Consider the following 26,846-nt stretch of genomic DNA (forward strand, 5'->3'; position numbering starts at 1 on the left):
TATCTGGAATGGTTCAATAAATGGTCTGAGTTAATTAAATGACACCGTCCTTATGCCCCTTAGAGATTTTACAATGGGGTCTTTAAAGAAAACTGAAGTAGGATCTCACCAAAAAACTCTAGAGAGAAAAATGTATGTTGTCTCTGGCGAGCCACTGGCAAGTTTGGATATATAAAAAGTACTGTATGCTATCAATAATCCACGTGAATGCAAAGAGGAATGATTTGAAGCAAGCTGGACAGAATACAAGAGACAGGAGAGCAGCTCCCCGGGGAGTCCGGGCTACGTAACTGGCTGCCACCTTGCAGAAAGCTGAGCTGTGTCCCCAGAACAGCCCACACCCCCGCCTGTCCTCAGTTTAAAAGAGATGCCAACACTTTTTGTTTTTTGAAACTACATTTTAATAAAAAACAAAATACAAAATAACTCTTTTCAGAAAACAGAAATATTTAATCCTTTTTCCACAAATTAGAAGTTGCTTTATCCTCAGAGCATAGTTTTCGACGTGTGTGTTCGTACTTAAGATTTGTTTCACAGACTGTTCATTAAACTGCTATTGCAAAGCAGGAGGTGGGAGGGATGATCTCAGGGGGAAAAGACGCTGGAAAAGCCACACCTCAGAATCATTTGGAAATTCAACATTTTCTAATTCTATCTTTTGACTTCTCACTTCCAATTATTTTCATTTCTTTACCACAATCTGTCCTTTCAGGGGAGAGAACTGTTAATAGAAGTGCAGCCACGAAAAGAATCTATCCCACCATCACTGCAAGAGCCCAAGACTTTCTCAATCAAATCCACCCACCCACTTCTAGAAACATGTCAGCTGGAGTGATCAATCTGTCACCCAGAAATTTTCCCTTTCTCCCAATACACTGTACGACCAAATTCTCTGAATTCCCTGAACCTCAAAATTCCAAGTATCACAGCCAGTGCCAGGAGTAAAACCTGAAAGATGAGAGCAGAGAAGGCCCCCTCTGCCAGTGCTAGGTTTCCTCTTCTCATTAATAATAATAATTATAATAATAATAAAAAATCCTGGTTCTCTGTAATCACGAAAAAGGAAAGACATTTGCCAGGATGACCCCGCCCCCTTTCCTAGTTCCCGCCCCCGAATTCTACCCAGATAGAGTCCCTTTCACCCAGTGACCCTGCAGCACTGCTCCTGGGGAGGGCGCCCAGCAAACCTCCTCTGGCCAAGTGCAGCCCCGGCGAGGTGAGGGCATCTTGGCTCCAGAGACAGGAAGGGGCCGGCAGGGGGACACCGCGGGATCTCCGTGATTCTTGATCTCACGTCCGTTCCCCGTCACCGCCCTTCCTCCCCCCGTCCCTCCACACTTGGGGGCTGAGCAAAGGGTGGCGGGCTCGGGATGTCCGCGGGACGAGGGGGCGCGAGGGGGGATGCGTGGGGACGCGGGGAGTCCTTCACAGTCAGTCAGTGATTCCATACGTCTGTCCTAAGACTTGTCGTCTGGAGCCCTTTGCACGCCCCAGTCCGTTACATCAAAGATAAAAATCAATGTTCCTGATTTTCTTGTGTGATTCCGGTCACCAGCAGGAGGTTGCAGGCCATGAACTGCACGCTCAGCACGTTGCTCATCTGGCCGGTGTAGACGCCCACGAGCTCGCTGGACGAGCCGTCAGCGGGTGCGCTGCAGTGCGCGCTCCTGATGTCCCAGATGCGCACCGAGTTGTCCATGGACGCTGACGCGATCAGGCTGCTGTCCGGGCTGAAGGTGAGGCTGGTGATGTTGTCCGTGTGGCCCCGAAGCTCTTTGTAGAGGGTTCCGGAAGCCAAGTCCCACAGCTTCAGCCGCTGGTCCTCACCCGCCGATGCCAAGTACTTACCGTTGGGGGAAAAGGCCAGAGAGAGCACGGGGCCGCGGTGGCCCGTGAAGAGCCTCACCGAGTTCCCCTGCTGGGTGCTCCACAGCCGGACCGTCTTGTCGGTCGAGCCCGTGGCTAAGTAGTTTGAATTGGGGTGGAACTTGACGCAGTCCACGTCTGCCAGGTGCCCGGCGTAGATGCGTAGCGGGTGCGTCCGATCAAACGACCACAGCCTGGCCGTGCGGTCGTGGGACCCACTGGCGAAGTACAGGCTGTGCGGGCTGATGTCCAGGTCCCACACGGGGTAGGCGTGGCCCTGGTACAGCACGGTGTTGGTGAAGCTGCCGAGGTCCCAGTACCTGATGGACATGTCCTCAGAGCAGGAGAGCAGCCCTGAGCTGTCCGCAAGGAACCTGGTGCTGTACACTGGCCCGCAGTGTCCCCGCAGGACCTTCATCTCCGTGCCTGCGTTATCGTCCTCGTCGTCCTGCGGGGACGCACGCACGCATGCACACACACACACACACACACACACACACACACACACACACACACAAGAGAAGAGCGTTTAGTGGTCTGTCAGGGAAAACAAACGTCTAGAAACAGACCTGCTTGGGAAACAGCATATACTCAGTGAACGACCCTGCTCTTTACGGTGACTCCAGGAGAAGAACTCTTAATTGCATAACTGAATAAAAAGTCTCCTACCACTTACAAATTGCCTTCCTTAAATTCACCTCGCAGCTAAGACTACAGCAAGGCTACTAGTGCAGAGTGATGACTGTGGACCTTACTCTTAGGTTGAGGAGAACCAATTTCAAGAGCCGATCACTCGAAAAGACGTACTTTTGAACTTATGTCCTTAGATGCTCTTCTACTGGCATGTCTTCGCCCGTCAGTCTCAGCTGCTTTGTAGGCCATGCTGCTCCCTGTCTCCAGTCCGTTTAGAAAAATCCCCACATGCCTGTTACTGCCACGCCTGGGGCCAGTGATGGAGGCAGGCGCGGTTTCAAGATTTTTATACAGAACCGCTGCGGGAGTTCAGCCAAAAATAAAACCTGGACATACCGCAGAAACAACAGTAGGCCAGGAAGGTGCAGCCATCAGTAAGTTATGCTCACACCCTGTGACCAGGCATGAACGGCTGGTGTCCAAAAGGAAAGAAGAGTTTTGAAACCGTGACTCTCTGGAGGGTCTCAAATATTTTCCCAAAGTAACAAATGAGGCGTGGAGTCAGAATTGCTCTAAATAAAGCCAAGTGACTCATGTGAGTCTTGGAAATGAATCCCTAGGTGTGGCGACAGAAAGGACGGCTCGTGGTGTGGGGGGGCCCCTCTCCTCATCCTCTTCCCCACAAGCACACTCTCTGTGTTCAAACCCACTCTCCATTCATTCTCTCGCGGACAAGCTCCTTAAAACTGCAGCCGTCCTCACCCTGGAATTCATAAAGTCAAGTGACCTCACTGGAAAAGCAGGAGGTAGGATGAAGCTTCTTGAACCGGCTTGCCTCGTGAGCCTTTGGACAGAAAAAGGGCATCCTTTTAATCTGAAAACTATTAAATTCAAAATGGAATGAATGCCTCCAATGTTTATGTATTGGAGAAAAGTTAAGAGAAAATAAACACTGATGTCCATGAAGATTCAAAATGGCTCTTCCAGATACTCAACATTAAAAGCACTTAAGCGTTTGAGAGCTTAAGGTTCTACTGAGCGTTACCAAGAATATTAGTAATTTTCCTTTCCGAAGAGATTACAACAACACTTTAAAGTTACTGCTCTGCACCGGAGAGTTTGTGTCAGAGCTGCGGGGGCAAGAAACGACCCTGGGTGAGTTACACAGAGGGCCTCTGAAAGCTAGCGGCCGACAAGGGCACACAGTAGTCTCCGAGGCTTAAGAGGTCTTCATTTGGACCAGGCAGTCATGGAAGTGGGTCTCCCCTCTGTGTGCTCACAGGCAGAGAGGAGGACACACCGGAGTCAAGCTGGACTCCCCAGGGGCCCAACCATTGTCCTGAGCCTGTGGAAAAGTGCCTGGTTGACTCTACAAACCAAGAAATGGGGAAGCCGGAATGGGCCTGCTGGCTATCCCTATCAGCTCCCTGCCAGGACCGCAGCTTCAAATAGTCCGGCCACATTTTTTTCTGTGGCTCAACCCATCCCCATTAGGGCCTCAGCACAGTCAAGCTGAAACCCTGAACAGGCAGTGGGTCACACGTGCCTGGCCTCACGGAGCCTCCCATGCTAACAGAACAGCACCGCAAATGCCCTGCCACTGTCTAAACCCTCACAGTAAATTCCACCCCAGATGCATCCCAAATAGGAATTTCTAATTTGTAAAGTACTTTCATGTAATAATAAACTATATTATGTACATGATGAGACATGCTTAAACTAGAAATTTTCAAAGAATAAGAAAAATAACATCTTCAAATACTATAGTCTGCTGACCCTGCTTTAGGCCACGGAGTCCCTCTGTCTGCTTCTGGGCTAGGACGTTCCAAGTGGCCCAGCTCACAGTATGGTCATTCCTAGATCAGGGTACTTTGGGGTCTGAAAGTCAGCCCGGGGCTGTTCTCCAATTAGCTACCGATGGAGCTGAAAGAAATTAAATATGGCTGGGCTTGGGAGAGTGAGACTTGGAAGCAAGTGAGACACTGCTATGTGTGTGAGAGATGACAGCAGCCTGACCTAGGAGAGAAAAGGTGGCTGCTGGCTAGTGTGAATGGACGTGTGCTCTACGTGTAAATACACAACGGATTTCTAAGGCTTAGGACAAAAAGGGAGAATATAACAGACTTCATTAACATTTAAAAAATACTGCTTATGTGTAGAAATGACAATATTTTGGCCATATTGGATTGAAAATACATTACTAAAATTAATTTTGACTACTTCTTTTTACTTTTGTAATGTGACTACTAGGACGATTTAAGTTACATATATGGCTCACATTATATTCCTATTGGCCAGATCTAAATGACAGTTTTATACACAAGTTACAGAACTGAGTATTATTGACAACACTGACTTGATTTTTCAAACCTAAAGACGACCAGATTGGGGGCAGAATGACCAGACATTAAATGAACTGAACACAGGTGCTGCACTGCTGGGCTGAGGGCGGGGAGGCTGGTGGTGATGAGGGTGGTCCTGTCCTGTCCACATAACTGGAAAGAAGGGCAAGTCCTCCACTGGGGACCTGTGGTTTTGCCATGCTGTGCAAATATTAAAAACACACAGCTGCCAATCGACAAGCTACCTCCATCCGGTGTGCAGCAAAGTGGGGGAGGGAGGGCAGGCCCGCTCCCCATTCCAAGGCTGCTGGCACCGGGTGACAGGAGCACTGCGGGCCCAGCGAACACATTTCCGAGGCTAATCTAGCTTCTCTTCACGTGGAGACAACAGAAGCTGGAGGGCAGGGCTGTAAATCCAGTTGCATTTGGGATAATTTTATGCTTACACAGGAGCTTTTGGTTACTGTTTTGGTTTTTTTTAAAAAATAAGATGTAATTCACATGTTACAAAATGCAGCGGTAGCCACGGTGGAATCTTAAAAATTTTTATTTTAGGCTAACGTTCTTTCCATCTTTGCATCTATCTTTCTACCTTTGCTATCTTCCTTTATATTATTTTTTAATGCCTAGAATAATCCCCAAACTCAGTATCATCAAAGCTAATAAGGTCGGTAGGAATAATTTTTTTAAGTAAAAAACTGAGAGTAAATGAGGGCAGTATCCCTCACTGTATGTGAAGAACCCCCAAGAAGCTAGAGCTGTGTCTCCAAGGAAGATAAACTCATGCATTGAAAAACATCCTCAGGGCACTACAGAATTCTAGAAATCAAAGTTTGTGCATCGGAATTTAGACTCTTTACTCATCCTAACAACATCCTAACTCATCCTAACAACTCATCCTCTAATTATACTGTCTTAACTGCAAGAAGCAAAGACTCAAAGGCCATACTAACTGGAAGGTGACTAAGAAAACAGGAATAGGTAGAAAAGGGGCTTAATTTGTACACCCAATATTCTTGCTACCCTCATCAGTAAGTGGAAATTAACTCGAGTGATTTTTTTTTTTTACTCATTAACTTTTCAACCTGGTGCAAAGGTTTTCCATCCAAAGTAACTTGAGGCCGAGCTACCTGAATTTCAGTGGTGATACGACAGCGCTATCCTACCCACAACTTCCATGGCGCCACTCTCAGGGAAGGTGAACTCTGTGAAGTTCAATTTCTATCTCCCTTTGCCCACGCTTTTTCTGAGGCAATGGCTCTCGGTGACCTGAAACTCAGGCCACTGTGCCTGCCCTTTTCAACTACCACCCGCAAACAGAGTGAACCAGCTCATCACACCGACTGCTGGACAAAATGGCGGCACCCTGGGTGAAGCCAGAGGACTTGCACTGCCCTCGAAAGGCCGAGAGCAGCCAGGGTGGGCGAGGGTGGAGAGAAACCAGTGTCCTCGTCTACTGCTCATGGCACTGGGAGGCGGCAGTATCACACTTTAAGACGCAGACCCTCTGACCCAGTGATCCTACGTCTAATTGCTTATTGTCTCCGCCAAGGCTGGGCATTAGCAGGGAGTCACTGGCTACAGGTTACGAGGCATGAGTCTGGCGTTAGCTATACGATGCGGGAAATAAGGAAGTGCGTTTGCCGTAAGATCTGTCACGTCTGGTAGGAATATTCCAAGCTGATTAGTAAGGCAGACGCAGGGAAGAAAGACCGATATTCCTACCTCCTTCTCCAAGATATCACAAGCCAAGTGGATGCGGGACACGTCTACTTGATGCGGTTCGGATTTTAACTTCTTGGAGCGCAGACTCCACAGTTTTATACAGGAGTTGTCAAAGCCAGCGGCGAGCAGCTTGCTGTCCGGGGAGACCTCCGCCGTGTTCAGCAGCTGCTCCGTGTTGTAGAAGGCGTAGAAGCAGATGGTGGTGAGAGAGGGGGGGCCGTCCTTGACACGCTTAATGCTCTCCTGCAGGACCTCCAGCGCGGCCTCGTTCTGCAGGATGGGCGCGGGCACATCGGCAGGCTCCAGGCCGCCGCCCTCGCCCCGGGAGGGGCCGCCGCTGGCGTAGAGCTGGTAGTCCGTCCTCTTGGCGGGCTGCACATCCAGGTGGATGTGCCAGGTGAGGACTCTGCACAGCGCGGTGTTATTGTCACTCTGGAGGTAGCGGAGAAGGTAGTTGTAGCTGTCTTCCTGCAGGCGGACCACGTACTTGTTGTCCAGGAAGGCCCGCAGCCGGAAGTTAGACAGGATGTCCTGGATGGTCTGGGTGGTCTGCAGCTGCTCGATGACGTCCTTCTGGCTGGCATTCTGCAGAAACATTCCATGGAAGCGGCTGTAAAAGCTTTCCACCGTGCTCTTGGGACTGCTCTGGACCAGGTTGAGGTGGAGGTAGACAAAGAGGGGGTAGAGGAGAGGCATCACTTCATGGCTGTGCTGGGATTCAGAATCTGTAATGAAAGAGAAGCAGGGCCTTTACAGTCAGCAGAGTCTCCTGGGGAGCCCGCCGTCACATGGCCTCTTCTGGCCAGGACCCTACTTTCTGAGGCTATGGATTGAAGTATAAGCCCAACACAGAATTCTGCACACTCAAAGTCCAAGTCGGGACTGAGGAAGGAAGAGCACGGACCCTGAAGGGCAGCAAACACGGCCCGAAGTCAGCCGTAAACCCAGAATTCGACGGCCAGAGGTTAAGCGATGTGCCTGTTCTCACATGCATTCAGTAGCTCGTACCAGGTCTTCAAGGGTTAGTATTTTCCCCAGCACATTAGTGTTGCTCCAACTGGGACCTGAGACCTTGGAGAGAACTTAGATGCATTCTCGGGAGACTGAGTTCTTCACAGAAACTTTAACTTGATAATTTAAAAAACAATGAACACAGGTAAATTCAGAATTATCTGGATGGCCTTTAGCAAGTAAGTATTAACATACAGTTTTAGTGCTCTACTTTGTTCGGTGATTCCTCTTGGCCCCATCACCTGCAGTAACATCAAGTTCTTATTTTAGTGGGTTCATTAACATGTCTAGCCCCCCTGACTGGCATGTCTCAATGGCAACATGACATCGTTCATCTGTAATTGTCCCACATCTGTCAGTGTACTCATTTTGATTTTGCTGGTTGAAAAGTACAACTTCTCTTTTGCAGTGATAATTTACAAGTGGAACACTTTCGTGTCATTAAGACTAAATCATTTACTAACCTGAGACTTTAACACCATGAAAGTACATGACAAAGAATGTTCAAAAAAGTGTACAGCTTTGTCACAGGCTAATGAGAAAAGCACAGAAGTGTGTGTGACACTTAAGTGAGGGAGCGCAGAGAGAGCTGTGACGGAGCGAAGGTTCCACAGCCATCTGGACGGAAGCGAGTGGCCAGCGAGCAGGGCCATCGCAGGCACCAGCACCTCAGGGAAGCTGAGTGACACCAGCCCTAGGCCCGTTAGAGTAGCAAGTTATGACTGGCAAAATCCATCTGTTACTTTCACTTGCTGTTAATTTGAAGTTTATTTTTGTGGTTTTGCTTGTACTTTATATGTAAATGAGTTTAGCTTTTATACAAAATAAAGCATAAAGGTTTCATGTGTAATGTCTGTACATACCTAAGTAATTAATATAAAAATGCTTTACGTCAGCTCTTAGCACTTCCGCTAGCATTTTCTTTCTTTCTTCTTTTTTTTTCCTGAAAAGGAATCCACACCTGGCTCAAGATTCAGGAACACGGCATTAGGGAATCTTATCTCCCTAACTGGAAGGGAGATGATCCCTGCACGCTCTCTCTGCTTGATGCTCTATTTCACCTCATCACAGGTGAATTAACTGCAGAGTAGGTGCATTTGAGGATCAATATGCCCCCACTCAAATGCATTCTTAGAAGTTGAACTTCAATCGCACTGATCCGGCTGAACTGAAGTTAGGGCTCCTGCCTCTGTACCAACAGGCACGGTGAGCTCTGGTGCTGGCTGTGGTTGAGTGACCCTGAATGCCGAGGGGAAACTGGACTGTGCTCCACAGGGAGCCGAGGACAGTGTGTCTGGGACACAGGAGGTCACTTAGGGCATCTCTTAGTACCACCGTCCCTGAAATTAAGGTGGGTGGAAATATGCAACAACATAATCCAGGCAGGACGAGTAGTGGCCCAGGCCTTTCAGGAACGAAGGTTTGCATCATCCCACCAGGTAAAGAACCAGGACCAGCTGAGGTGCTAACTGAAGGCAAAGGGAATACAGAATAGGCGGCAGAGGAAGGTAGAGACCAGCTATGACCACGTGACCAGTGACAGAACCCAAGACTGGACCTGTCATGAGTATTCCTCCTTATTTTGTTATGAACATGTTTGTGTGTGTGTATACCTATACATAAGCAAATATCTTTTTCTTTCCTTTCTTATCCCCTTACCATGGAACATAAGTTATAGTGACTTTGTATCATAGTATTTTTTCTTTTTGTTTTGGCTGTGCTGTGTAGCATGTGGAATTTTAGTTCCCTGACCAGTGATCAAACCCCGGCCCCCTGCAGTGGAAACGTGGAATCCTAACCACTGGACCACCAGGGAATTCCCTATATCATGGTGTTTAAGTATTGTTAACTTTACGTCACAGTATTTAAACTATGGGATCTCAAGGAGAAGGGTAAACATCACCTGTGGACTTTGCCTCCTCTTCTGAGGAAGGCATTAGGGCATTCTTGGTTGTACTTGGGATAGCTGTACCATGTTTAGTAGAATTATGACCTTGTTAATCACCTTTACTTGCAGGTTAATTATGGTTTGAGGAGATGGGTAAGGGTGCCATCACAAGTCCATAGGCGGTGGACTTGTGATGGTTAATTTTATGTGTCAACTTGGCTGGGCCACAGTGCCCAGAAACTTGTTCACACATTATTCTAGACATTTCTGTGAAGGCATTTTTTTAGATGAGATGAACTTAGATGAGATGAACATTTAAATCAGTAGACTAAGTACACTGGATTACCCTCCACATGTGGGTGGGCCTCGTCTAATCAGTTGAAGGCCTTAGGAGAACAAAGACTGACCTCCCTGGGGGCGGGGGGAGAAGGAATCGGCCAGCAGGCGGCCTGTGGACATGAACTGCAGCTCTCCTGGGTCCCAGCCTGCGGGTCTGCCCCACAGATTTTGGACTTGTCAGTCTCCACAATCACATGAGCCAATTCCTTAAGATAAATCTCTCTATACATATACATTTTGTTGGTTCTGTTTCTCTGGAGAACCCTAATACAGATTTCAATAATTCTTTAAATACGGTAATTCTTTAGAAGACCTCTGGAATATTTCTTTCCCCAAATACTAATTAAAACAAACAAAAAGATTCAACCTCTACCAATTAGACATCCAATATATTCTATTGGGACGAAGGGCTGTTTTCAACTCCTTACAATCTTAGTTTTAGGCTTATTTTCGAAAATGAGAGGCATTTTAATTTACCAAGTCCGGGATTAAAAGAAACTAGCCATCTGGAAATAGGGATGCAGTACTTTAAAACTCACTGAAATCCACTGTTGTTTCGGCCCATAGTTCCAACGCTATTTCATTGTCCTTTCTTGTCCGAAGAGAACAGTACATTAGGTATAAAAGCTCCAATCAACATATTCTCTATGTGGAACAAGGTGAGACTCACATTAAGGCTTAACTCAATTGGAATCTCGTTCCCTTGAAATCGTAACATACATCTTATATTTTACTGAAAAGGACACTAAGTTAAACGAACTCCGAGCTTGTTGGTCCTCACTCCCCGGCCCTTCTCCGCAGGGCTGGGTCCACCGACTGCACACCGTCCTCAGCTCTGAAACAGCACCAGCTGGCCTGCGCCTCCGTGTCCCTGCCTGGGGGCTCTTCTTCCTCCCTTGTTCCTCGAAGGCTCACCTCACTCTGCGGAACTACCACTGCATGTGTGCCTCCCATGAGCCAGGCACTTACACCCACATTGTGTCTAAGAGTCACAGCTGTCTCCAGATTCAGATCCAGAGTGACTGACTCCATAGGCTATGCTCTTCCCACTACATGTCCTGTAGGAAGGGCCCTGGAGCAACAGGCGAGCTCACGGCAGCTCTCAGCCCCACAGCTTCTGGAGGAGAAATACTGGAGAGAGCTCAGCCTTAGAACCTCTTACCTTTCTCTATTATCTCCTTCGAGAGTTACCATCTCCTAGAATTTACTTTGTATCTCCCCGGGGCTGATGCTGAGTTCTGTATCACAGTCTGTATCTTCTGTGTTACGTAGCAGGATGCTATCATCATAACAACGTAAAAAATAAAACCTGACTTATTTCTGTTCAGTATACCCCACCCCCCCCCAAAGAGCCTGAGGCATCCTTAGCTCTTCTCCCTTCTTTACTCCTTAGCCCTGGAGATCCTACCTTGACAATGTAACTGTGAACTGAAGACCCCACTTTCGGAATCCACAGCCCTGTCTCACTCTTCAGGGACCACAGTGGACTCAGGCTGGCCTCCCATCGCCCCTCCCACAAACACTCTCGTCCACTGCTTCCACACCCACATTCACGCCCGGGCCTGTCTCCATCACACAGGATGAGGGTCACACTTCTACCCCTGTGGTCAGATCTTGCCTCCATTTTGTCTGTCTTTATCTCCAATCTGAAAGCCCATTTTCTTTTTCTTTTTTCTCTTAAAAAAAAATTTTTTTTTATTGGAGTATAGTTGACTTACCATGTTGTGTTAGTTTCTGCTGTACAGCAAAGTGAGTCAGCTACACACATAGATCTACATCTATCCACTCTTTTAGGTTCTTTTCCCATATAGGCCATTACAGAGTATTGAGTAGAGTTCCCTGTGCTCTACAGTAGGTCCTTATTAGTTATCTATTTTATATACAGTAGTGTGTATATGTCAATCCCAATCTCCCAATTTATCCCTCCCCGAAAGCCCATTTTCAACAAAGCTGGCTCCTTCGCTGTTCCTGAAAAAATCATCACCGTCTCTGCCCCTTTGCTCATGCCTTCGCACGTAGGCCGGATCCTCCCACTCTGGCACAGATGCCCAACGTGCAAGTGCTAACGTCGACCCTACCCTCCTCAGGAAGGCTGCCTCTGCCCACCCCAAGCCAGCCCCTCCCTTCACTCCAAATGCAGCTCCCACGAACACCCAGCGACTGGCTCCGTCTTGGCCTATGAAGACACTCCCCCAGTCACATCTCATGCAAAACTGTGACTTCTAGCCCTCTTATGTTAGGGTTAACTTTCAGTTCAGATTAATGACTACATGTTGTATTTCATCTTGGTGCTCAGGAAATAACTCTTCATTTGATTCGGTTGACTGCTCTTCAGAGCCCTGAAGGTGGAGAAAAATGTTCCAGGAAAAGCAGTCTGTGAGGAAAAACACATATACTCACCCCCTCAAAATAACCTGTGACCAAGGATTACAGAATTAAATTACAGGGCTTCCCTGGTGGTGCAGTGGTTGAGAGTCCGCCTGCTGATGCAGGGGACACGGGTTCGTGCCCCAGTCGGGGAAGATCCCACATGCCGCGGAGCGGCTGGGCCTGTGAGCCATGGCCGCTGAGGCTGCGCGTCCGGAGCCTGTGCTCCGCAACGGGAGAGGCCACAACAGTGAGAGGCCCGCATAGTGCAAAAAAAAAAAAAAAAAAAAAAAAAGAATTAAATCACAGACAACGTAACAGACAGCCTTCTCAGTTTTGAAACAAGACAAGAAATTGCGTAGGAAAAGGCTGATGGAGACTATTACAGTGACAGATTCGGAGCTTCCGCGTTGCCTGGCTCCCTCATCAGAGGGCAGGCCCCCATCAATACACTCTCCTGCAATACCTAGCCCAGGACAGTCAGAGCCTCACGTAAGTAAGTACAGGATGACTGAGTGAAAGAGAAGGGCTGAAAGATGCCAGGCACTTCTTTCTAAACCAGCTTCCTCACCACTAGGTTGATGAGAGAAGTCTCTCAGGGAGAAATCATAACCGTATTTAAAAAAACGAGTAAAATAACTTTCTAAAAACTGATTTAAAAAAATTTAAAAATTGCTCAAAGCCTCAAAAACCAATGCCAATAATGAAAAATAACTTGATTATCTCCAAGTTCTTGCTTACCTCTGAATGAAATCCTTCTTATAAATCCAATTTTTCTTTTTCTATCTTTAGTGGACATGGAAAGCAGCTGATCACTGTTCTGAGACATTTAACATTTATATGATGTGAGGATCTTAATGGAGTTTCTTTCTTTCCAGTTTAAACATAATAGACTTTTTATTAGACCCTTAGTCTTCGCAATTTTTTCATCTTTGTAACAATTCAACAGAATGAATCCCATCAGTCAACAACTGTGAGACTGATAAGATGACCCTCTTTAGGGTTTTATTTTGTAATCTTTATTTCCTGTAACATTTTGGTCATTTTGCCCGACTACGGAATACAGGAAATGTGGATTCTTTCCTTTAAAATACTAACCATTATAAGGGTGAAGTAAAATTAGGACAACTCTAAGTGTGCAAAATTAGGTCTATTATTTTGGTTTATATATTGATCACTTACTATGCCCCTTTACCATTAAAAATTATTAACCTGAGGGTTGTTCAAATAAGAAAAAAAAAATAAAACAACTTCAAAGTATTTTAACTATAATTTTCTACTAACCAATACATGCTAATTACTCTCCATCCTTGGAGGACAGAGAAAGTTTTGTATTTCTTGTGCCTCAAGGTGTTTTGTATCAAGTACTCAACAAAAGACTTTGATTAATAACCAGAATCAACATGGCCTCGCTTAGTGTAATGATCTTTCCAACGTTAAAATTACCATCAGTCACCTTAGGACTAGACGAAATCACTTGGTTTTGCCTCTGAACAGCCTTCTTCACTTTACATACGAGGAACTAAAGGCCCCAGAAAGGCTACATGACTACATTTTTTAGAGTGATTAATTTAAAAAGTCATAGAGTGAATTAGAAAAACTCATTAGAACTCATATCTACTGATTCAGTGTGTCTGTGGTTATCACAGCACCCACAAACTGGACTAAATTACAACTTCTAATTTTTTGGTGTTGCTGATTCATGAGGATTACTGTCTTGCATTTTTGGAAATAAGGGGAAAAAAACCATTTTGAGATGTACTGTATCACTGGTAGTGATATCAACGTCCATTTCACACCTGCTGCATTTAAGGAGGTTTCCCTACATGGCTGACTGAGCTTCTACTTATGCAACACAAGTCACAGTCACTGTGTTGAAGGCCATGGACAAAACAGTGAGTAATGCACCCAGAGCTCTGCCCTTGCACACTTTAATCTCCTGATTTGACTCTCTTGGGAGTTCCAATAGACCATAATTGTGAATGCAAGGCCTGTGTTCAATCACCTTTGAATCCCTGGTACCTAACACCAGAGCTGGAACACAGATGGTTCTGAGGGAAATTCGCAGCACCCTTTTTTAACAAGAGAAGGGGGTCGTGTGGAGTACTTACCGGTGAGGAAATTCCGCAGCCGTCCGAACTGCACTTCATATTGCTGGGGCTCTGACTGGCAAGGGGCCGCAGACACTATGTTGGCACAACCAGATTCTGATTGGACTAAGGAGGAAAAGATACATAAGATGGGGACGGCAAAGACAATCGCCAGCCCAAAACGTGGCAGGATGGATGGAAGGAGGCGCAGCTGTAGCATCTGACATCTCAGCCCGTTTTCAAAGTACGTTGGGGCTTCTGGTTAAATGTGACCGACATGCCTACCCCACCCGCTCCTGACACCCAGTGACGTGACAGCAGAGGAACGACAGGTATAAAGCACAGGGTACGCGAGCTGGACGAGAGAGGAGAGGCACACAGGCTCACGAGAGACTCCTCTGGACGCATCTGACCCCAGGACCTGACACTGTACCATCGTGTGCCTTGGGATGGGTTCATCTTCAACCCCCGTGCTGGGCATTCAGTGGGCCCTTTCAATCTGGAAATTCACGTCTTTCAGTTCTGAGAAATTTTCTTGAATCATTTTGTTGCTTCCTCTCCTGTGTTCTCTTTCTGGGACGCCTACAATTTCGAGGTAGGTCTCCTGAACTGACCCTTTAATGTCTCCCAGATTTTCCATTTTTTGCCTTTCTGCTCTACTTTCTGGGAGGCTTCCTCAACTTTCAACCCTTCGAATGATTTTTCAGTTTCACTGTCATGTATTTATCTGAATGTTTTCTTCTCTTAAAATAGCAGTCTCTTCTTGTTTCAAGGCTATCAATGATGGTAGTTTTGAAGTTTTTTTTTCTCTCTGCTGTTTGCTTCCTTCAAGTTGCTTCTCACTGTTTCCTTCCATTTTTCATATGAAGCAGATCAGTTTCTTCCAGGATCTGACAGTCCCTAGTTATCTGAAAGTGAGGCACCACAGAGCTGATGAGAACTCTGGGCGTGCGCTTATCACCCAAGAGGACCTGGATGGGCAATTCCCTGCTGGCGATGTCTTTAGGTCCATTCTGTTGGGCAGGACAGATTCACCAGGGACGAGGCTTTTAATCACCTTCCTGGACAGCAGGTGCCTGGATGGCAGTGTTCTCGGCAGCGAGAGGAGGAAGGAGGCTGGAGTCTCAATACTCAGGATGTAAACATGCACTTCATCGCCATTCTGTGAGTTCATGCTTTCTAACAAGAAAAGCAAAATTCTCCTACCCTTTCTGCTGGGGGTGGGGTGGGGGACCTCACAACTGGGGAGAGGCGGCGGGGGACTGACGAGCCATCTTCAACAACAATCTGGACGAACACCGACGTGCGTGGGACGCACGTGGGAAGGAGGAAGCAGGAATGTAATTAATGCAGCAGGGCCGAGGAGACACGACGGAGAGCATCGAGGCGGGGAGACAGATGGGAAGAGAGTCAGAGCCCCTCCGGGAACTCGGACACACGCTGGAAGGCTGCGGGCCCTCCTGCTGCCCCGCCGTGAGGGAACCAGTCTCAAGTCCTACAGTCACAAGCCCTCAAAGGCATCCTCCCCTTGCCATTCCGATGACCACCCTTTCTCAGGCTGTCCTCACCTCTCACTGGATCACGCTGCAGCCTTCTGACTAGCTCCCCTGGCGCCAATCCGGGCCTTCCCCCGTCAACACTGCCACCACAGCCATCCTCCTAAGACCCACATCTGATAACCTGGACACCCGCCCCCAGCTTTGCCCCTCGATAAGCTCCTAACGGTTCTCTGGAAACTCAGCTTATGCCTTCTACGATTTACTGACCCCTGACTATATGCTGGGAACCATGAGACCTTCTGGGAAGCCCTTGTGACCTGCCGGCCGACCTGAGAGCACCACCTTCTTTGCTCGTATGGAGGCTGAGCAGCCCTCACGGGACCACGTCACGCCGCCCGCATGAGCTCATCCGCCTGCCTCAGCTGACTGTAACAGAGCTCCTCGGGAGCCAGGGTCGAGTCTTAGCTCTCTCGAGAACTTCTCAGCACCTGGCCACCAGCAGACCTTCACGACCATCTGCTGAATGCAGATGTAAGTATTCCGATTACTCAATCAACAGAAAAACCTAGGACAAAATCTTACAATAATCACACTTTAGAAGCTTCCCGCTTTTCCTGGTGGTTTTCCAGGAACACTGACTCTCCTAATACGCCATCGTATCGAAAAGAAGACAACTGAGAACACAAATTTAACAGTGCTGCCCTACTGTCTATCAGCAACAGCACAGGCTCCAATGAACACAGGCCAGCGGGAGCTTATCAAAGGCCGTGACGGCGAGTTTAGAAGGAATTACTCTGGTCCTGTACACTGGCCATCCTACTAGAAACATTAAGGCTCTCATGAATCGATTCCGAGTTCATCGCCTGGCCCTGTCCTTGTCAGGGGAACCCAGCAGAGTCTGAAGGCGAGGGAGAGTGAGTGGGTCTGACACTGAAGGGAAGGAGGCTTCCCCTGAGGAGCTGGGCTGAGCTGGAGAAGGCACTGCCACCTTAAGCTCCCCACACCTGGCCATTTAAAGACGCTCATAACCACCCTGACAGCACAGCAGGAAAAATTTTTCCAAAGTTTTTCTAAAAAAGAATCCAAATCCAATTTCAAAACAAACAGCAGAAGCAAAAAGAAATGTTAAAAGTCTCAGGAACACGTGTATGATGCCAACATTTCCACCCACTGATCCCAAAGGACTCATCCACCTGGAGAACATGCCTTCCATGGGTGAGGCCCAAGCGACAGGGGAGGGGACACGTGCAAGAGGGGGACAGAGACCCTGGCCCTAGCTCATGGAAGGAGAAAGTCGCACACGACATCAGGTACAGCTCAAAGCCCCCGGGATCCTAAAGGAGGACGTGTTGGGCAGGGGGTTTTCAGAGAGGCATTTGGGCTGGACGCTGCCTCCGGGACGGGGGTGGGTGGTACCTGCGAGGCTGGTGGCCATCTCCTCGGCGCTCTGCGACAGCCGCAGGCCTTGCTTCAGTGGGCCGTCCGCGTCCCCGTACTGCCGGCGTTTGAGGTAGCAGGACACGGCCATCTGAATCTGCTCGGTGCGCACCCGTTTCATGACCTGAGGGGGAACCATAGGGACAGCCTGACGTCACGCGCGGGGAGAGGCCACGCGGCCAGTCTCCTGGCTGACTTGAGAGCCTTAAGACCAACCTCACCCCCTCTTCCACTTTATGTATTGTCCCGATGAAAACACGGCCAACTTCAATGATGGAAAACGGGAATAGCCTAGATAATAAAGCCCCACGGGACTTCCCTGGCGGTCCAGTGTTAACACTCCGCGCTTCCACTGTAGAGGACATGGGGTCGATCCCTGGTTGGGGAACTAAGATCTCACATGCCTACGCGTTGCAAGGTGCGCCCCCCCAAAAAAAAGCTCCAGATCCCCGGCAAACTCCATTTAGGACCACGATTTCAATCCGCTCCGAGGAATTCCAGGGCCCTGTGTTACCGGCCGCCCCTCGCTCAGGGAGAGGGGTTCAGGGAGCAGGGAGCCAGCCAGAAAGCAGGCAGGGGGCAGCACGAAATCAGAGCCCTGAGACATTCAGAAACCAGGTAAAGAGATGTTAGAAAGTGAGAAGTTAATAATGGGGAAAGGGAGAGCTATGTTTTCTCTTAGCAGTCAGGAAAAGGCTGCTGGCGCTGAGTCAAGGATTTGAGCAGTGTGTTTTCATGTCAATCATACTGTTTACCTCTTTCACGCTTTATTTGTAACGCCAGGTACAGAAAAGCATCAACATTGTAAGAGGGTATGTATATGTGTTAGAAAATGTCTCATGAATTCTTATATGGAAGGAAATGCACTCAACAGGGGTAAATAACTTCTGATAATTCAAGCTAAGTTGGTGGTTTTCCCTCCAAAAGGACTATTTTCCTTGACTGCTAAATTTATTATCAAGAATGAAAGGAACCCCTGACTGCCATGGGCCTCAAATACTCCTTTGCCTGGAGTAAAGAATACTGCAGTCCAGATGACCAGTGACAGCTGAATGAATTTTCTAGGTTCACTTCTGTGATGTAAAAAATATTTTCTTCTTCAGGATCAGAATATCGTGTCCATTTTGGAATGCATGCAACATTATCCATACACATGTGATGGTCCCCACCAGGGTAACTTTCTCTAAATCAAGGACTTCTAATTTTTTTGTGTGTGGAAGATGTGTTTTTGATAGTTTATCTGGATGTGTTTAAATTTTCAGTTTCAATTACATGCACTGGCCTTCTCCTTTGTGATTTCCTCCATGTTTTTAAGATTTAAAATTCCCCCCATTCCAAAAACCTGTTATTTATTTTTTCTTTAAATATTAAAAAAAGTTTATCTGTATCTAATGTTTATCCATTGCAATTTCTTTCAGTGTACAATATGTGGTGAATAACCAAACAACTATTTTACCCAGATACTGCGGCAAACAAGTTGTTCCAAAACCATCTGCAAATAAATAATCCTTCCAAACTGATTCATGGTAACTCTTTTAAAACACAATCTGAAGATCAACTTTTCAATTGCCTAAGTCACACAACAGAGCAAACAGTGAAGGCTGGAGACATGCACACACAAAACCACATATATTTATATACAAATATAAAATGTTAAGACATCATAAATATATTATTTTAAACCAGGTATAAAGAATGATTATATTAGCTATGCATTTCATTTCTGGATTACCAGAGACAGTATCAAATATTTGTTAGAAAGGAGGGGCACTGGGTCTGAAATGATTGAGATTCAGTGATACAGTGAAACAGTAACAAATTTCCTCAAACTGAACCACCTTTCACTATGGAATTTGCCTCACTTGGTTATGGTGTGTTAGTCTTTCACTGTATGACAACTCAGATTTTTTTTTTTTTTTAATTTTTGGCTGCGTTGGGTCTTCACTGCTGTGCACGGGCTTTCTCTAGTTGCGGCAAGCGGGGGCTACTCTTCGTTGAGGCAGGCGGGCTTTTCATTGTGGTGGCTTCTCTTGTTGCGGAGCACGGGCTCTAGGCGCGCAGGCTTCAGTAGTCGTGGCACGTGGGCTCAGTAGTTGTGGCTCGCGGGCTCTAGAGTGCAGGCTCAGTAGTTGTGGCACGTGGGCTTAGTTGCTCTGCAGCATGTGGGATCTTCCCGGACCAGGGCTTGAACCCGTGTCCCCTGCACTGGCAGGTGGATTCTTAGCCACTGCACCACCAGAGAAGTCCCCAGATTATTTTTTAATTAAGATTTTTTTTCTATTGCTCATACAAGAATTCTGAGACTTTGAGAGTGGGGATCACTGCTCTAAGTATTCACCTGTCCATTGATGAAGACAGATAATTGTTTCTTTGTGGTTACTAATAAGCATTCCTGTACCAGTCTGACTATTTCAGTGATTCTCTATGGTTTTCTAACCTGGTTACACATAAGAATCTCCTGCGAGTGTGTGTATAAATAATTTCAGCCTTGGAGATTCTGATTCAATGTAATATTTAGAGAAAAAAATTTAAGTGCACACAGAGACTGTGAGAGTACTACCCTTTGCCAGTTTGGACCCAAGTCAGAAGCAGTCAATCCACCAGGCTCCCACCCCCGGCCCCGCCACCACACGACCCTACGCCGCTTGCTAAAGATGCTTTCAATCTAACTTCAAGAGTTCTTAGTCTCCAAGCTCTTCCAAAGCAGCCTGATGCCTTGTATTTTGGCTGGGACTAAAACTTTTCCAGACTTCCTACTGCCGATCTCTTGTTGCCATGGGAGTGCATGCTTGTGTCCCTTAGAGTTTCAGGTAAGATGAGAGTAAGAGGTCATCTCTCTAACAGGAAAAAAAAAAAAAAAAATGTGCACAGGAAAAGACATGGGAAAACTGACACAGCAGACCCTGCAATGCCAAGTGTCCCCAAGGTGGGACAATGTATATGCATATCTGAAGAGGAGGGGAAAAGAGAGAGCGAACAGAAAGCGATGAGAATGAACAATAGTAAAAAACGGGCCATATTGGGGATTACTAGAAACTAGCTGGTAAATACTGATGCTAATGAATTTGCCCAAATTAGCTGTTTCTGGCTCCAAACCACCATGTAGGACAAGGACCTTCCCTGAGGGTGGGCTGTGAGCCAGCTGCAGGGCCAAGAGTCTGGGGAGGAGGAACGCGGGCATTAGTCTCTTTTATAGCCACACTCAACTGAAATACCAGGGACATTATCCAACTGACTGCCCTGGACTTGATTCCAGGGCACACATATTTCAAGTGAAGTAAATAATAAATGAAATGGGGAAAACCCCTACAAACCTTCTTAAAAACAGACCTGTCTTTTGAGAGACTCAGACATGAGACTAACACTGCAATTCCAAGTTACCTGTTTATCTTTTCCCATAATTATAAAATCTTTTAAATTTAAATTGAGTTTCAATCTAATTACATCTTTGTTAAAAATTTCAGGGTTTCCCTTAATTTTCAATTGACAGAAAATATTTTAACTTTAAAGTTAAAAATAGATGATCACATACCTTTCTTTTCATGTCACATTATTAGGATTTCTGGAAATTAACATGAGGATTCCGACACAATATGTATCTATTTCTCATGCATTAATAGTTGCCTACTGTTACCAAAGTTGCTACAGAAAATGAGGACATGATCACCTTCCTGCCTTAAAGTAACAACTGTGCAGGAAGAACCACTCTCTTAATACTCTTTGCTGCAGCCTAACCCCACCCACTTATGTTCAAATGTGTATGGTTGGTGGAGGGTTGCTCGGAGAGACACCCCCAGCCCAGCACTTCATGGGCTAAGCACTACACAATTCCATGAGATGCCAATAGAGTACTATATGAACAGTGTGTCTCCCCCTGCCCCTCAGATATAAGGTGTCAGCTTTGAGGATGAATGAGTTCAAAACAAATCCAGGCAAACTCACCACCACTATCCTCAAATCAGTTCCCCAACTGAGTATACGGACAGTAGCTAGGTGTTTCTGTTGTTGTTGTTTTTTAAAGTAAGTGTATTTTTTTTCCAATTATAAATTTATGCTTAAAAACAGATAAAAATTATTTTGTATTTTTTCTTAACTGAGAGGTCATGTAAAGTGCCTAGTAGGTGCTCATATATCAGCTCTCTTCTCTTTCCTTGCAGTATTCTAAGTGCTTATAAAATCCATCAAAAGGTCACTCTTAGTAGCACCTACAAACCTAATAAGCTTTTGCATTAATCATTGTGATAAAATGCTTGTGAAAATAAAAACGCAGCTGAAAAATAAATGAGCTCGGTTTCAGTCATACATGATATAATTTTTAAATTAGGTTGGCCTTTCATATTCAGGCTTTGCTCAGACACAGACGTAACATGAATACACTTGAACTAAAACCTGTGCTCTTTCCCCATGGAGTCCTAAGAAGTAAATGGCACACGAACAAGGCTCACAGCTGCGGGCTCAGGATGCAATGTAGAATCTGGGGGTTTAATTTGGGTAGGAGGGTTGGGGGTGGAGCAGAAATCATACAGCCAGGCAGACAGATGCCCCTAGAACTTGACTAACATCAGCTGGGACCTCCATAAAGTCCCTGAAGTCTTTCCTTGTCAACTACTTCCTTTCCCTGCAGCTTCCTACCTGCAGCCACCCCCAAATCTGCTCCAGTCTCCTTACTCAGCCAGCCGACCCTGCTTCCTATGTCAGCGGGCTATTTACTAAGACATGAGATTCCTCAACTCTTGTCAAATCTGTCACTTTTCCCCACTATTTACATGGCTTCTAAGCTGCTGAACACGCCTCCTCCCCTGCAGGCAGGTCTCTGGCTCCCCTCTTCCACCCTTCACATTCCCTACTGACACAAGACTCCTGCAGTCTCTAGTCAGAGCACCTTCCTGAGCTCAAGTCTACAAGACTTCTCTACCTGGATGCTGCAAACATCTGAAATTTGATGTGCTCAAATTCTCTTCCTTCCATACGTCTTCCTTTTCCTAGTTTTCCCAGACAGCTTAATGGTGCCACCATCCACCAACAGAGAAAACCACAACCAAAACCAACCAATCAAATGAAAACTGTCATCTTAAGATGCTTTTCTCTATCTCTCTTCCCCTCACTTCTAAATGGCCATCGACTCTTTATTCTAAACAGGACTCTCTTGGAGCCATTGTGCTACCATATCCTCACTGCTGCGATCTGACAGCGCAAATCACTTCTCACCTGGACTATTCCAATGTCCTCCTACTACTCTAGGCCAACCTCAAACACCCTTTTGAATGCAGCCAGACAGAAAGACTGACTATGCTACTCCCATGCTTAAAATCATCCTCTGCACCCCATGCAGACTGCCCACTCCTGCCATCACTGTTCTCTAGGTCCCCCCACCAGATGGAGAGTTCCCTAGAACAGGGCTTTTATCTTGGAAATCCACATTAAAAGTAAAGTGAGTGTCATCTAGCTTCTGCTTGGAATTCTTGACGGTTTACTTTAGGCACATGATTTCTCTGGATTTTTATGAACCAAGAAAGCCACAAATATTTGATGCTTACTTCAAAACTATTTTAGGGCTCAGAAAAATTATTTCTATACAAAACCTTGTTAACATGGAAGAGTATGGCACAATTTATAGAACGGCTACCTACATTTACCGTGTCTTACGTCATAAAGAATACCTTTCACGTGGGCTCCATTTACAACCACTGTAGACAGAAGAAACAGGATGCTGTGCTCTCAGAATAAGGGGGATATGGTTTTCTATGTTTATCATTCTCCCTGAAATGGAATTCAAATGCAGCAAGTGAGGTTTTGGAGATGCTTTAATGACACTGAATCCTTTATGTGTGTGTGTCTCACAGAGCAGCCGGATCACTTTTTATTCTAGAGTAGTACTGCCCATAGGACTTCCTGCAATGAAGGAAATGTTCTAGGTCTGCACTGTTCAGTGTGGTAGCCACCAGCCACAAAGGGCTATCTAGCAATTAAAATGTGGCTAACGCAGCTGAAGAATTGAATTTTTAATTTTCATTAAGTTAAATGTAAGCAACCACACATGGCCCGTGCTTTCTGTATTGGACAACACAGTTCCAGAGCATGGCATTACTTTGTGAAACTAAAGCAGCAGTGCCTTGACTTAAAAATGGCAATGCACAAAGTCTTGCAAAACACTTCTGATTCCTAAATTGCCAAATCTCCAAAAATTAGTATTTTCTTAGTAAAAATGGAGCTACCTTTTTATTACTATCAAACACTCTAAGGTTACTAAGATACATATACATTTACATACATCTTACCAGAAAGATATCTTATTTGACTGCTAAACAAAGATTTATGAACGGGAGTTTTCTACAGTGTTTTCTAAAACTTGCCAGTACACAACATTCTTGAAACCTTCTTAAAGTTAAAAAATGAGACGGGAAAAAGGAATTTGTTTCAGTAGACAAACAGAGCAGCAGTTACTTTCTGTAAAACGTTCACATAAAAGGCAAGCTCGAACCTAAGACAACTTTACCCCTGCAATGAGAAAATTAAAAAAGAAAAATTTCTGGCTAACTTAAACTAGAAAAAAAACCTTTAGGACTGTAGATCAATTAGTCAAATGTCTGCTTATAATCTTTAATTTATTAACTTCCATGTATTTTAAAATATAGAAGGCAACACATTAATTCATGAAACAATTTTACGCCAACTATTCACTTACATCTTCAACACCAGCGTCTCTGTAGTCACTGAAGCCACTCTGAATCATCAAATTCCATTTTCCAGAACACACCATCTTCGCTCCTACCAAATCATCTATGATACAGCACTTGATGCTCTCGCTGGAAATCTCAACGCAAGCCATCAATACCCATTCAGGTGGCAGAACTTTTTAAATTTATCACTTACTGTTGATACATTGGTGGTATAAATATCCCGAACTAGCAATGACTGAGATTGTTTCAGTCCAATATGTATTTCCCAAATGGCATCTTGTTGTTGGAAAGAGTAATTACAGTGCCTGTAACAGGAGAGACTTAAACATGTGGTACCACCCTCTTTTCAGAGGGATACTTTGGGGGGAATCCTGCCTTGTAGTCAGGCATATACAGTACATCCTTGAAGATGCTTTTTAAGAGAGAAGGTTGCCTGGAATGATCTGGTTTCTTCATGCCTTCTCAGAGCGCTCTTTAGGCTTCCAGATTTGGATTCAAATGCCTGCCCCTGCTAAGCAGTCATTTTCCTTTTGGAGTCACAGGCAGACACAAAGCTGCCAGGACAAGTGGCTGGGCCTTCCCTACTTTTAATCCCACACCACTACAGGCACAATCTTTCCAAACAGCTAATCTGATGCCATCTGCGCTCAGCTTAAAAACTTTCTCCTTCCTTCACCAGTGTGGAGGATAAAAAAATCGTCTCCACTGTGTCACCTTGAGGTTACTCTTACCTGCCTTTGTTTACAAAACAGGTGGGTACCACAAGGCCTTCTCGCCTTAGGGGTTTTGGTCAAGGCTCCTCCATTAACTGTAGGAACACCCCAAATGGCACTCCTAGCTGGTTTAGCTAACTCCCACTCATGCTTCACAGCCTAGCTTGGCCACTTCTTCCCCAAAGCTTCCTTGAGCCTGATTCCTTCCACCCACCAAACCCAGGAACAAACCTCTATCACAGGAATCACCATACTATTTGTTTCCTACACCGCCACTACTAATACCTGGCACTTACTGAGTGTACATCACAGGTAAGATACTATTTTAAGTCCTTTACGTAGACTATCTCGTTTACGCCTCCCCAGAACCCTATAAGCTAGGGAGCATTCTTCAGATAAGAAAGCTGAGGCTTAAAGAAGTCAGACAGGTGCCCAAGGGTCCACGGTGCCAGGAGGGGAACTTGGGCCACCTGGCTGCATGGTCTGAGCTCTTACCTTTTACACTGTCTTGCTGCTCAAAGGCTTCTCTCGGGAAACACAACAGTGAAAGCTTACCAAATGCTTGTTGAGAGATTGATCACAACAGTTACTACCTGAGAAGCTGGCTGGCTGTCACATGGAGAGGCTAGAAACGGTTTCTAGCACGGTCCACTGGGTAATGCTGGTTTACCAGAGCGCCCCCGGGGCTCCCTTCCAGCTAAAACGAATCATCAAATAAACAAAACAAACAAACAACAGCCCTTTCTCCAGAGATGTCCTTCATAGGTATTATGAAGGACATCTGTTTGCGAAAGTAAAACCAAAAAACCAGTGACTGAATAGTTAAGAGGAGCCTTTACCTAGTTCCACAGTGATAGAACCAAACAAATTTCACACATTCAGAGGGAGAAGCAACAAAACTATTCCAAAACACACAAATCTGCTTTACTGTTGATAACAAAAAACAAACCAAAAAAATGGTCAAGGCAAGCCCACTTTTTGGTTTGCCAATTTAACACTGATTTTTAAGGCAGGAATGATTTATAATTGACAAAAATCAAAATTACATTTAACGCAAAAACTTTAGGCCTACGAGGAACCTAGAAAGTATTCTCTGCCAAAAAAAGAAATTGTAATAGCTGATAACTAGTATTTACAGAACACTTCCCACTTGTCAGGCGTTTTCACATTCATTAATCCTTTTTTGGGTATCCTTTAAAAGGTCCAGTTTATCAGTCATTACCTCATTTTACTGAAGAGGAAACGAAGGCTCCGAGAGGTTACAGATAGTAGTTACATGGTTTCGACCTGAGGCCGATGTAGTCACCAAGCCCCCTCCGCTGCAGAAGCTTCTCCGAGTGTAAAGCTATGGCTCCAAACTCCTCTTCCTACTCCCACCCTCAAGCAGAGCGGGGACCCAGACCGGGGCAGCCACCGTGTCCGCCCTACCCCGCAGCGCTAGGTCACCTAAGAGTAGACGGCCCCCGCCCGCGCGCCCCTCCCAGCGCAGCCCCGATTCCTGCCAGTCGGGTCTCCCTTCCTAGACCTCCACCTGCAAAGTCAGAGATCAGCGCTTCCAGCCTGCCGCCGAGGGGCACGAGCCCAGGGCGCTCTCACCGCTGTCGGGAAGGCAGCACTTCCGCTGAGCCTCCTAGGACACCCGGTCCCTCACCCTCGGCTCCCCCGCCCACGTCGCGCCCGGGCGCTCAGGGCCTCGGGGCTCCGCGGCGCGCACCCCGTACGCGGCTGTCAGGGGCGCGGCCGCCTTGCGGGCGCCCTTGCAGGTGGGCATCGCCGCGCTCGCCCGCGTCCTCCTCGCCACCCTGCGCCAAGTTTCATCCCGACTTCGGCCCACAGACACTTCCCTCTCCCGTAAATGAAGAAGAGGCCGGGCCCGCGCTCCGGGCCTCCAGGCGGTGCCGCCCGCTCGCCCCGCCCCCACCGCCCAGGCCGCGCTGCCGCCTGCGCTGCCGCCCGCGCCCTCGGCCCACCGCCCGCACTCACTGAACATCCCAGGCGGCTCCCGCTCCCCCCGCCGCCGCCGGGGTCGCCCCGCGTCCGCCTCCGTCGTCTCCGCGGCAGGCTCGCGCTCCGCGGCCGGCTCAGCCGGGCCCCCGCGCCCAGTGCCCCGCCGCCCCCGCGGCGGCTCTGGGCTGCAGCCCCATGACTGATTGACGCGGAGCCGCCGCGGGCTGGGCCGGGCCGCTCGGGCCTCGACGCGCGGCCGTCTCCGCCAATGGGCGCGGCGCCTCGGCGCTCGGCTGGCGATGCCTGGCG

The 26,846-nt window shown here is 46.9% G+C and overlaps 1 protein-coding gene across 7 annotated transcripts; it reads right to left on the reverse strand.

The window, feature by feature from the left end:
• Positions 1–429: 429 nt before the first annotated feature.
• On the reverse strand, positions 430–26,728 carry TAF5L (TATA-box binding protein associated factor 5 like). Of its 7 annotated transcripts, none has more exons than XM_089897386.1 (6): positions 26,574–26,728; positions 22,858–22,957; positions 17,177–17,321; positions 14,283–14,387; positions 6,567–7,291; positions 430–2,314 (listed from the first exon to the last, which is right to left on the reverse strand). In XM_089897386.1, exons 3-6 carry the CDS (start codon positions 17,316–17,318, stop codon positions 1,517–1,519), a joined length of 1,770 nt encoding a protein of 589 aa, XP_089753512.1. In that variant the 5' UTR covers positions 17,319–17,321; positions 22,858–22,957; positions 26,574–26,728; the 3' UTR covers positions 430–1,516. The 7 variants fall into 7 exon arrangements, with proteins under 7 accessions (XP_089753512.1, XP_089753513.1, XP_022408797.1 ...); XM_089897387.1 differs by lacking the exons at positions 22,858–22,957; positions 26,574–26,728 and adding exons at positions 12,913–12,991; positions 23,883–26,020; XM_022553089.3 differs by lacking the exon at positions 26,574–26,728 and adding an exon at positions 23,883–26,015.
• Between the last annotated feature and the right edge of the window lie 118 nt (positions 26,729–26,846).

The sequence above is a fragment of the Delphinapterus leucas genome, chromosome 16 (assembly GCF_059928025.1).
Source record: "Delphinapterus leucas isolate spDelLeu-1000000601 "Yukka" chromosome 16, BTC_Dleu_Yukka2, whole genome shotgun sequence".
In the NCBI taxonomy this organism is placed as follows: Eukaryota; Metazoa; Chordata; class Mammalia; order Artiodactyla; family Monodontidae; genus Delphinapterus; species Delphinapterus leucas.

Bases quoted from the DNA above. Each gene is read 5' to 3' on its own strand.
- TAF5L (XM_022553088.3), bottom strand. From the start codon at position 24,026: ATGGCTTGCGTTGAGATTTCCAGCGAGAGCATCAAGTGCTGTATCATA. The intron at 14,388-17,176 runs GTACCACCCACC...TTTCCTCCTTAG, and splicing joins GATGGCCACCAGCCTCGCAG to TCCAATCAGAATCTGGTTGT. The intron at 7,292-14,282 runs GTAAGTACTCCA...CTTTCATTACAG, and splicing joins GCTGCGGAATTTCCTCACCG to ATTCTGAATCCCAGCACAGC.